Raw genomic sequence first — 10,881 nt, forward strand, 5'->3', positions numbered from 1 at the left:
TGCTTTGATAAGGCAGTATTTGTTTCCCAAAAATTATTGTCTATTTCTTCTAAATAGGATAAATACTAAGACTTCTTCCTACCAATTACACCTTTATTTTATTTAATAATCCTGTTGCTACCTCTATAAAAGAATAAAAACAAATAATAATATAAATGCAAAGCTTACCTTGCCATTTTCCACTGTATAATTTACTCACATTACTAAAAAAAAAACACCCTCCATATTTCTTCTTTTATAGTTTTATGTGAACAAATAGTGAACAGCTTTACAGCTTACCTAAAATACAAGTGAGGAAAACATAGACACCTGCCATACTAATATCTGGCTTTTATTTTTTCCTTAAGGAAATAATATAATTTAAAAAGAGAGTTCCAAGAAATTTAAAAGGATTCCCAGCAATGATTACTTCTGAGATCTATGAGATTTGAAACATAGTTATAAAAGGCTAAAACCAAACTATACGTTCCTACTTGTTCCTTTTAAAAAAAATTCAGATGATGTGTCACATCAAGCAAGCTCATCAGGTTACCAGGGCCGCAGCCTTAGTCATCCTCGGAATCACTGGCCCTCCTGGCGGGGTCGGAGCACAGCACGGACGAAAGCAGCACATCTTCTATGGGTTTCTTAGGGTTTTCCTCCAGGCTTGTCTTGACTGCTCCAGACTCAGACAATTTCCACTCCAACTCTACATGATAAAGAAAAAGCAAATCGCCTAAGACACAGTCTGCATGGGGCCCTCAAGCCACAGTGTTTTTCTAAGCAGAAACTACGATCATCAACATTTGATGACAATTTAATTTATAAGGTGCCTGGAAGAAAGGGAAAAATCAGACCCTTAAGAAGGAAAAAAATACCTGCAAACACTTTTCCAGAAGATGAGGTCAAATGGGATATTACATACATTTGAACCTCTATGATAACTAAAATAAAAAACAGAGACTAAATCTATCTTCTAACAGCTAGTTTCTCGGCTTGCACAATTTCCCAGGAAAGCAATCTGCATGAAACATGTAAAGGAAATACTTTTCACAGTCCTGCTGGCACTCTAATCATTAAATCTAAATTTAGTTAACAAAAGGAAATTCTTAAACCTCATGTCCAATATCTCAACCTATTAGAGTCAAAGGCTCAATGTATGATGACATCCTAGGTCTGATACATTTGTTCCAAGTAATAATAATTTTTAAAAGTACCAGAAAATAAAGAATCAGTGACTAAAGGCTCAGCTCCTGTATTTTATGCTCTTGTAATCAGTGAAACTCCACATGGGTGTGAGACCTTGTGAAGCACAATCAAGTGATGTATTTTTCCACTGCAGAAAAGACCCCAGGCAGGACTGAGGGACAGTTGAGAGATTCTACTACAAATAGCCTGGTTAAAGTGACGCTCTACCAATTAGAAACTTGTTAAAATCTGAACACCAATTTTACTGAGTCGTGTTCATTCAAAGTGCTCCACCAGTATTTTCAGCTCTAGGTACCGTGGTTCAGTGTGATAAAAATTCAACAAATTTCTTAAAAATGATTTTTTTAAAGATTTCTGATTCTTAAGAATATACTTAAATTCACACATATGCATAAATGAATGTATTTAATGTTACTGTTCATTTATATGCAGTAATCATTATTTTATATGTTCACTAATCCTCAAATGAAACTTTTCCTAGAAATAAAAACTATAATTATTATTGTATACCTCTCTCTCTCTTCCCTCATGGTATGTGCAAAAAGACCAAAGTAAGAAACAAACCCATATTTAGTTTGAAACTCCATATGCCTCTGAACACTGGAATAATGCATAACTGATGTAACATATGTGTGTCTATGTATGTATGTATATGTTTATACTTTTCCCAGTTGAATATCTTACATAAAGAGTTACATAAAGTAGAATATAAAGTCATATTTTAACACACATTTCTAAAGACTACTAACTAAAGCACAGTTGGACATACTATTTCACTAAACAGATAAAGAATTCGACTTATCAAGAAACCTGCAGGCCTCAGCTTCTCTCTCTCATGTTATGTGTGCATATGTATTTTAACACCTCCTGTGTAACAGGCAGAAAAAAAAAACATATCCTTCAGGAGTTAAGAGGGAGAATAAATTTTTTTGGTTTTTTTTGTGGTACGCAGGCTTCTCACTGTTGTGGCCTCTCCCGTTGCGGAGCACAGGCTCCAGACGCGCAGGCTCAGCGGCCATGGCTCACGGGCCCAGCTGCTCCACGGCATGTGGGATCCTCCCGGACCGGGGCACGAACCCGTGTCCCCTGCATCGGCAGGCAGACTCTCAACCACTGCGCCACCAGGGAAGCCCTAAACTTTTAATTTAAAAGCTACTATTCAACTGAGAAAAAATTTCTATAGATTTATATATATGTACATTTGTACATATGTAGATACATATAAGCATGTGTCACTAATAACGTTCATGTGAATTAAACAAGAATGATGTGATCTTGAGCTACCAGTAAAAACGAACATATTCAACTGTAGGGACAAATAAAACACATCAGACATTAATATTAAATATTTTAAAGTCCATTGTGCCCTCTTTTAACTGAGAATTACTAGAGCCCAGTTGTAACTGCCCCCAATGACTTGTCTAAGATGACAGATTCAACGTGCTTCTTCCCTTTTTACAATCACTCGCATGGGGGCAAAGGTGAATCTGACAAGTCATCCTAATGTATGTCTAGGAAACAGGCACCCTCGTCAACAGAAGCACCTCCTCCCCATCTCCCACGCGCACCTCAAAGAGGCCCTTACCATCCATTGTCAGGTTCATGCCACCAAACACCAGAGGTCCAATAAATTGAGCCTTGATATCACCTTCAAGGTACACAAATATTGTGGGCAGATTCCTATCCGGATAGTTGGGTATGCAGGTGGTTGATATGGCTTTGATAAATTTGACGTCAGGAAACTTCCTGGCAAGTCCAATAAAGTGCTGATTTATCAGGGCACACAGGGGAATCCTATAAAAAGAGAAACAGAAGCCAACTGTGATTCTGCATTTGTACATAATAAATCTCAACTACCCTTCTGCCCTACATAAAACCTCATAATGACTTCACAAGTGATTCTGCTACTCCAGCCAAGATGAACTAACATTTAGAAAAAACTTTCTAACATGTTTAGGCAAAGGGAGGAATTCAAAATCCAAAGCCCAACTTAATTTGACTGAAGAATAAGTTAGAAACACAGCTCCAATGTAAAAGGTAACTGTCTTGCTCTTCTATAGGCGAGAGCATTCAAGGCTTAAAATGTGTGATTCAGAAAGCATTTCCTGTTTCAAAGAAACTCCCTACACAAGCATTAGACTCCACAGGATGGGAATAAAATTGGAGGTGAGAAGCGCCGGGGGTCCACTGCCTCACACGCCATGGACAATTCTCACAAGGGTTGCCCTCACCATCGACGAGAGTGATTTATTACATGGAATTGTGAAATGCCTGAGCTTCTCCAGAGGGACAAGTGACTGAGGAATTCATTTACAATTTAAAAAAAAAAAAAGAGTCTCCTCTGCTACACTGTAAAAAAAGCATTCCTATTAGTCACATATTAATTTGAAAGTCTTAAGACAAAAATTAGGCTATAAGGTTTGGGCAAATCAGCAACAAAAACACTAGTTAAAAAAACAAAAAACAGGGCTTCCCTGGTGGCTCAGTGGTTGAGAATCCGCCTGCCAATGGAGGGGACACGGGTTTGTGCCCCGGTCCGGGAAGATCCCACATGCCGCAGAGCGGCTGGGCCCATGAGCCATGGCTGCTGAGCCTGCGCGTCTGGAGCCTGTGCTCCGCAACGGGAGAGGCCACAACAGTGAGAGGTCCGCATACTGCAAAAAAAACACAAAAAACAAAAAAACCTCCTGGGTGGATTAAGCCTGAGATGTTCAAGATATAAATTCAAATTAACATTTAAATACAGTCATGAGATCAGCTCACCCTTGTCTGTAAAGGTGCAAGATGACCCACAAGCCCTCACCGGCTTTGGTAACTTCTTGAACATAATCCTGTCCTGAGATTTCCAAAACTTCTCCAAATTTATTCTTCAGTTGAGTTGCTTTCCACTCCGCCAGTCTTTGCTGCCTGCACAACAGAAGGAAGAGACAGACATCTTACAAACACACACACACACACACACACACACACACACACACACACACACACACCACCCCTTTCACACAGCAACCTTTGTAAAGGTCCAGGTTTATTTATTGATTTGCCAGATTTATTAATGTTTCAAAGGACACACATTTTAGTGCCACACAAAAAGCCAAGCAGTCCCTCTGGGTGGCACTAACCTGTACATTGCAACTGCACGTTCGTCTTCCTCATTAAATTCGTCTTCATTATCCTCCAGTTCTTCCAAAGTCATGTCTTCATAAGTTTTCACTGAATGTCATCGAGTTGGCAAGAAACCATAAATGTAAGAGATGAACAAACACATTTTGGTTTTCTTCCCTTCACTCTTTTCCTAAAGGAGTGCATGCAACACCAAAAGATCCCCAGCCCACCAAAACCCAAATAAAAAGTACTTAAGGTGTTACACTAGTAAATAAGAAGGGGAGGGTGTATTTAAAAGACAGCTGCCGGCGGGCTTCCCTGGTGGCGCAGTGGTTGAGAGTCCGCCTGCCGATGCAGGGGACGCGGGTTTGTGCCCCGGTCCGGGAAGATCCCACATTCCGCAGAGCGGCTGGGCCCGTGAGCCATGGCCGCTGAGCCTGCATGCCCGGAGCCTGTGCTCTGCAATGGGAGAGGCCACAGCAGTGAGAGGCCCACGTACCACAAAAAAAAAAAAAAAAAAAAAAGACAGCCTCCACACAATAAGGATACAAACGGGAAGTTTCCCAAGTTTATAAAAGAGGAGAGTTGTATTTGCCTGAGCTAACCTGGCCGGATCTTCAAGCACAGACATTCACGGACAGGTGCATAACAGTTCTCATGCCTCTGAGGAGATGGAGGATACCCACTGAGGTCCTCCCCAGCACACCCTTCCTAGAGTGAAAGGGCTATCCCCTGGTCTTCTCCTGTGAGTGCTAGGCAGCTCTACCTTTTCTTTTAATCAACTGCTATAAAATCTGTATTTTGTTTTATTGCCATAAACACCCTTGCTTCTTGACATCACATCAGGCCTTTGTCACCAGACCCCCACCCCATCACTACCCGAAACTGCTCTTATCAAGGTCAATAATGACCTCTGTTTTCTCAACGGATGAGCACATCTGACCCAACCCATCACCACCTCCTCCCCAAAAGCCCATCTTCCTCTGGCCCCCTCTCCTCCTCCCTCAGGCCCTTTGCTGACTGGACTCCTTTTCTTCCTTATCGATACCCACTCCCTTGGTTGACCGCATCTCACAGCTTTAAATACTAGCAACATGCTGACAACTCCCGAAGTTATGCCTCCAGCCCATATTTCTCTGGCTTGGGACAGCATCCCCAACTGCTCCCTTACCATCTCTATTCGTCTAACGAAAATCTCAAAGTGACCATGTCCCAAACAGAGTTCCTGATCTTACCTCCAATCCTATTCCTCCCCGAGCCTTCCGCATCTCAGCTGGTGGTAACTCCATCCTTCTGGCCGCTTGAGTCCAGAGCCCTGCAGTCATCCTTGACTTACCTTCCCTCACACCATCATAGGATCCATAAGCAACTCCTGTCAGTCCTACCTTCACAATACATCCAGATCTGGCCACTTCCACCCACTGCGCTGCTCCAAGTCAATGGTACCACTTGCCAAAGGTACCGCTGCAGCCTTTTCCAGACTGGTCTCCCCACTTCCTGCCTTACCTCCCCACAGTCTGCACTCAGTAAGGCAACAACAGGACGGTGCTGTCAACACAGAGGACACGTCACTCCTTTGTTCAAACCTCCAGTGACATCCACCTCATTTGGCAGCAAAGCCAAGGTCCATACTAGAAGCTACAAGGTCCTAAATGGTCCGAGCCCTAGTTGCCTCTTTGAAGCTCCTACTACTGTCTCCCAGTCCTGCTGGCTTCCTGGCGGATTCTCCAACATGCTTTCCACTTCTCACTCACCTCCCTCAGGTCTACTCAACTGCCAGGGGGCCCTCTCTGACCCTTTCTGCAATTATACCCACCCCTCCTCCGGCCCCTTCCTGCCTTATCTTCCTACATTTCACTCACGTATCACTTACTGTCTGCCTCTCCCGCTAGAATGTAAGCTCCAAGAGGACAGGGGGTTTTGTCCGACCCGTGCACAGCTAAAGCCCCACTGCCTAGGAACAACACCCAGCACACAGCAATCCTTCAGTAAACATTTGCAGGATAAACGCTTTGCAATAAATCCTTCTCTAAATTAGCTCTAACATGTCAACAGGGGACAAAAGGCCTAGCCCCTGAGGTCAGTGGTTCTCAAACTTTGGTGTAAATCAGAAACTCTTTGAAGCACTGGTTTAATATGCAGAGTCCTGGGCCTTAACCCCAGAGATTCTGTTTCAGTAGGTTCTCTGTGTTGTTGTGTGCGTTTGTTTGTTTGTTTGTTTTTGGGACAAGCACCCCAAGGGATTCCGATTCGGGTGATACAGCTACATGTGAGAAAGCCCCTCTCCTAGACCCTGTACACTGCAAACATCTTATGCTTCCCCAAATCAAGCTATTTTAATATTCGTAATCAAACCACAAAGATAAAGTATACCCTCACGAGAATACAAACACTAAAAACTTTTGAGCAGATTTCCATGACATTATCCAAAGTGAATCACAGACCAGGAAGGTCAAGACTTGGAAATACTTTCCTCGGGGTTATCATGTGCTCATCCGACACAGACGAGGAACTGTGGAAACAGAGGGGGCCTCTGAAGTCCCCCTAATTCTGTGGCCCAGCAAGCTGAAGCCAGCGATGCCCTGTGACCCGCCTGAGATCCCAGAGGCAGCATCCAGCTCAGCACTCCAATCCCTGGCTCCCAACTCCTGCTCAGAGGATCCTTCTACCAAAGCAGTGAGAGGCCTGGCAAGTTGTCTCCTAAGCAGACAGACACGCGATAACGAGTAGCGGCACGCTCACCAAGGGACTGCTGAAGGACCCGCTGCTCTTCCTCTTCTGCCTGCTTCTCCAGATCTTTCCAGCTCTCCTTTGAGGGCAAGATGCCCTTTCTGCGTAAGATGTCATTCCACTCGGTGTCTGCATTGGGGTCCTAGAGCAGGTGGACCAAGGATACCATGAGTGCCAAGTCCACTGTGGAGGGCGCCATGGGTAAGGAGGGGTCAAATGGGAAAGTGGGGCTTCCCTGGTGGTGCAGCGGTTGAGAGTCCGCCTGCCGATGCAGGGGACACGGGTTCGTGCCCCGGTCCGGGAAGATCCCACGTGCCGTGGAGCGGCTGGGCCCGTGAGCCATGGCCGCTGAGCCTGCGCATCCGGAGCCTGTGCTCCGCAACGGCAGAGGCCACAACAGTGAGGGGCCCGCGTACCGCAAAAAAAAAAAAAAAAAAAAAGGGAAAGTGGTGGGAAGGGGAATACACACCAAACTATTCTGTGGCCTATTTCTGAGAAAGTGTCAAAAGACCCACAACCCCTGTTCCAACCTTCCTGTCTTGGGGTAAAAATCGGGCTATGATGTGCAGATCGGCATCAGTGCTAACAGCAAGGCTCTGACCTGGCTTCTGGTGTTTTCATTAATGACTTGGAGTGATTCACTCGGCAGATATCTATTAAATACCTACTACATGTAAATTATTGTACTAGATGGTGGGGAAGCACGGTGAACGCCAAAGTCACCTATTTTACAGGTGAGAGGAAGAGATAGGCAATGATAATTAAATATACAAAGAGATATATTACAAATTATGGCAAATGCAATGACCAACAGGCTGCTGAGCTAGAGAGTTCCAGGGGGCCTGCATTCCACAGGATGGCCAAGGACGTTCTTTCAGAAGAGGTGACGTTTAACCATGACTGGAGGGTGAGACGAAACCACAAAGAGGAGTGAAAACTTAGGAAATTACTTTCCAGGCAGAGGGACCAGCCTGTGCAAAGGGTCTGAGTGCGGAGATCAAGCATCCTAAAGCCCTGAGTGGCTGCAGGAAAATCAGAGGGAAAAGAGCCTGACTGACTCTCTAACGGCCAAACCTGAGAGGAAGAGCTGAGACCCCGTGGAAGAGCTCACAGTGGCTGACACTTACTGAGTCCTAGATGCTGGGACCCTGCGAAGCCCTTTACCTGTATCTACCTAGTTAATCCTCACAAGCCTGGGACAGCCACAGCGCCAGGCTGGAACAAGTCAAATTCACCAGGATCAAATGTCAGAAGGATAAATGTCGAAGTGGGCTCTTAGCTCCAGAGCCTAGCTGTCCAAACCCTGGTTTGGCACTGCTGGGCGGGAACACTGCTAACGGACCTGGTCTGGAATATGAAACCGAGGAGCTGTGGAAAGGGCACAGGGATAACCAGGCCTCAGCCTCAGCTCCCTGTCCCAGTCTTGCTGAAATATGTCAAAAGAAAAACTAGGGGCTTCCCTGGTGGCGCAGTGGTTGAGAGTCCGCCTGCCGATGCAGGCGACACGGGTTCGTGCCCCGGTCCGGGAAGATCCCACATGCCGCGGAGCGGCTAGGCCCGTGAGCCATGGCCGCTGAGCCTGCGCGTCCGGAGCCTGTGCTCCGCAACGGAAGAGGCCACAACAGTGAGAGGCCCGTGTACCGCAAAAAAAAAAAAAAAAAAAAAAGAAATACTAATAGAATCCTTTCCACGGGGTGGTCAGGAAAGAGGCGATGTTTTTAAGCCGGGACATGAAGGACAGAGGATGCAAAGGAAGCCAGGGCAGCCCTGAGTTTCCTCCTCACCAGACGCGCTGGATTTGGAGATGATCGTCCTCTCCAGCCCCCAACCAAACCCATACTAACTCCATCTCCCTTTTGCCGCTGAGTCAGAGATGAGTCTCTCAGGATTCCTGACCACAGCGAGATCCGGGAGGCAGCAGAATGACCTCTGGAGAAGGGTCCTTCAACAGTGACCAAACTGAGTTGTCAGAGATTTTCTCATAAAAGCATCCATTTCCACGGTGTCATTTTTTCCCACTTTTCCGTGGGTTTTAGTCAAATTCCATTAGCAAATTCCTGATACAATGAAAGAACAAAACTGGGGGATGTGGTTTTATCCATTTTAAGAAGGAAAGTAACTGGGCTGCGGGACCCTCGGCCTGAGCTCTGGAAGCTGAGGGAGTCCAGAGGGGGCGCACCTCTCAACCTGAACACCAACGTTGCGGGGAAGGTGTAATAACCCCTCACCCTGCTCTAGGTGGAGTCAGAACACGGGTTATGTTATGGGACACCCCGCCCCCCAGGCGGGACCCTCCACTCGTGCAAGCCTCAGCTTCCATCCGCGAAGGGGTCCACAACGCACCTGCTCAGGTGCTCGCTAAGAGAGTTAACAAGTAGGAAGTAACTCTCAGTTAAGACCCGGAGAGGCCTTCGCAGGCCGCACGGGAGACGAGCTCAAGGAGAGGCAGCCCCCAGGGCTGAGATTCCAGAGTGGGACACACGGCGTGGGGACGCCCAGCCCGCGGACCCGCGGGACCACGCCCGCCCGTCCGCACCGCGCCTGCGCCGGCCTAGCCTCGCGTGTCCTCTCCGTGCCTGCGGGGCCTGGCGCTTCCCACGGGTCTGGAAAGGACAGCCCGCCGCCGGCGCGGACCCAGCGGGACAAACGAACGGCCGCAGCCTCCAGACGTCGCGCCCCTCGGCTTGCTCACCTGCATTGTCTCACAATTCCCTCGAGCCCGGCCGGCGACGGCCTAACCGCCCCTCAGCTCTCTTCCGCGCACGCGCGCAGCCGCCGCCCCCTTCTTCTCCCAGCCCCGCCTTCGCCCCGCCCCCCGGGAGCGAGCTGGGCGGAGCCAGCGGGAAGCGAACTCTCTCCTCTGAGCCTGCGCGCGCTTCTCAAGAGACTGGCGCGGAAGCTGTGCGCGTGCGCGAGGCAGGACGCGCCTACAAGTGCGACTCTGAGCCAATCCCCGGGCGCTACCTTATTAGGGCAGGTCTTCGGCCTCCGAGCCCTGAGACCGAGGGGCCTTCCGCCACGGGCCGAAGGTGTCTGAGGTCTCTACCCAAGAAGTTAGAAATAGAAACGCGTTTCAGTGATTCAGTGTTACAACTAAATATGATGCAGGGTTACCTAAAACAGAAAGGTGAAAGTCTCTTCACCTGGTTGAGCCTCAGGCGTTTTATATTTGCAGAAGTGCTTAGCCCTTTGCGGGGCACACTGGAGGTACCGAGTAGAACTCAGCAAACTGAATTGTAAGATACAGGGGCTGGGCCCCAGGCTTCTGTGTATGCAGCACTTGGAATCTGAGTTAAGAAAGCAATACTCCTCCCTGCACATCTGAGCTAGGTGGCCGCCTCCTGGCAGCTTAAGCAGACACAGGTAACACAGACCCACACATCTGTAGGGTAGGCTAGGACTCTCAACTTTGGCTACATTAGAACCACCTGGGAGCCTTCCAAAACTGCAGCTACCCTGGGGCTCCATCCCCAAATTAAATCTCTAGCAATGGGACCTGGAACTGATTATTTTCTTAAAGATCCTCAGGTGTTGCTAATATACACAACCATTGATATAAAGTGAATCAAATGACTCCTTGAAGGCAAGGAGCTTTGATTTAATCATTTATAAGGATTCTTAAGATTAGCTAACTCCTTCCCACAGAATTATAGGTCACTTAAAACATTTGGTTATTCATTTATTTGGCAGCAAACTGTGAATGAATTTTCCTGGTTTCACCAGAAAAGTCAGGACCCAGGCTAGTTTAGAGTGGGTTTGGCCCAGTGCTAAGCTTAGTGTCCTCCATAGCACTAGAGGGGGCGCTGTTTTACCCTTTTCACTTTCCAAGCCGTGTTACTTCCGGTGGCCGACACTCAC

The 10,881-nt window shown here is 47.1% G+C and overlaps 1 protein-coding gene across 2 annotated transcripts; it reads right to left on the bottom strand.

Annotated features, from left to right (window-relative positions):
* Positions 1-226: 226 nt before the first annotated feature.
* PDCL3 (phosducin like 3) lies at positions 227-9,798 on the bottom strand. 2 transcript variants are annotated; one of them, XM_029232689.1, is made up of 6 exons: positions 9,716-9,798; positions 7,036-7,165; positions 4,311-4,401; positions 3,952-4,095; positions 2,774-2,982; positions 227-688 (listed from the first exon to the last, which is right to left on the bottom strand). In XM_029232689.1, exons 1-6 carry the CDS (start codon positions 9,719-9,721, stop codon positions 546-548), a joined length of 723 nt encoding a protein of 240 aa, XP_029088522.1. In that variant the 5' UTR covers positions 9,722-9,798; the 3' UTR covers positions 227-545. The 2 variants fall into 2 exon arrangements, with proteins under 2 accessions (XP_029088522.1, XP_029088523.1); XM_029232690.1 differs by lacking the exon at positions 9,716-9,798 and adding an exon at positions 8,754-9,148.
* Between the last annotated feature and the right edge of the window lie 1,083 nt (positions 9,799-10,881).

This window comes from Monodon monoceros, unplaced genomic scaffold (assembly GCF_005190385.1).
Source record: "Monodon monoceros isolate NGI ecotype Baffin Bay Population unplaced genomic scaffold, NGI_Narwhal_1 Super_Scaffold_19, whole genome shotgun sequence".
Classification (NCBI taxonomy): Eukaryota; Metazoa; Chordata; class Mammalia; order Artiodactyla; family Monodontidae; genus Monodon; species Monodon monoceros.

Coding starts and splice junctions, on each gene's coding strand:
- PDCL3 (XM_029232690.1), bottom strand. CDS start 8,861: ATGGGTTTGGTTGGGGGCTGGAGAGGACGATCATCTCCAAATCCAGCG. Junction 4,402..7,035: donor GGTCCTTCAGCAGTCCCTTG/GTGAGCGTGCCG, acceptor GATGACATTCAG/TGAAAACTTATGAAGACATG. Junction 2,983..3,951: donor TTGCACCTTTACAGACAAGG/GTGAGCTGATCT, acceptor CTCTTTTTATAG/GATTCCCCTGTGTGCCCTGA.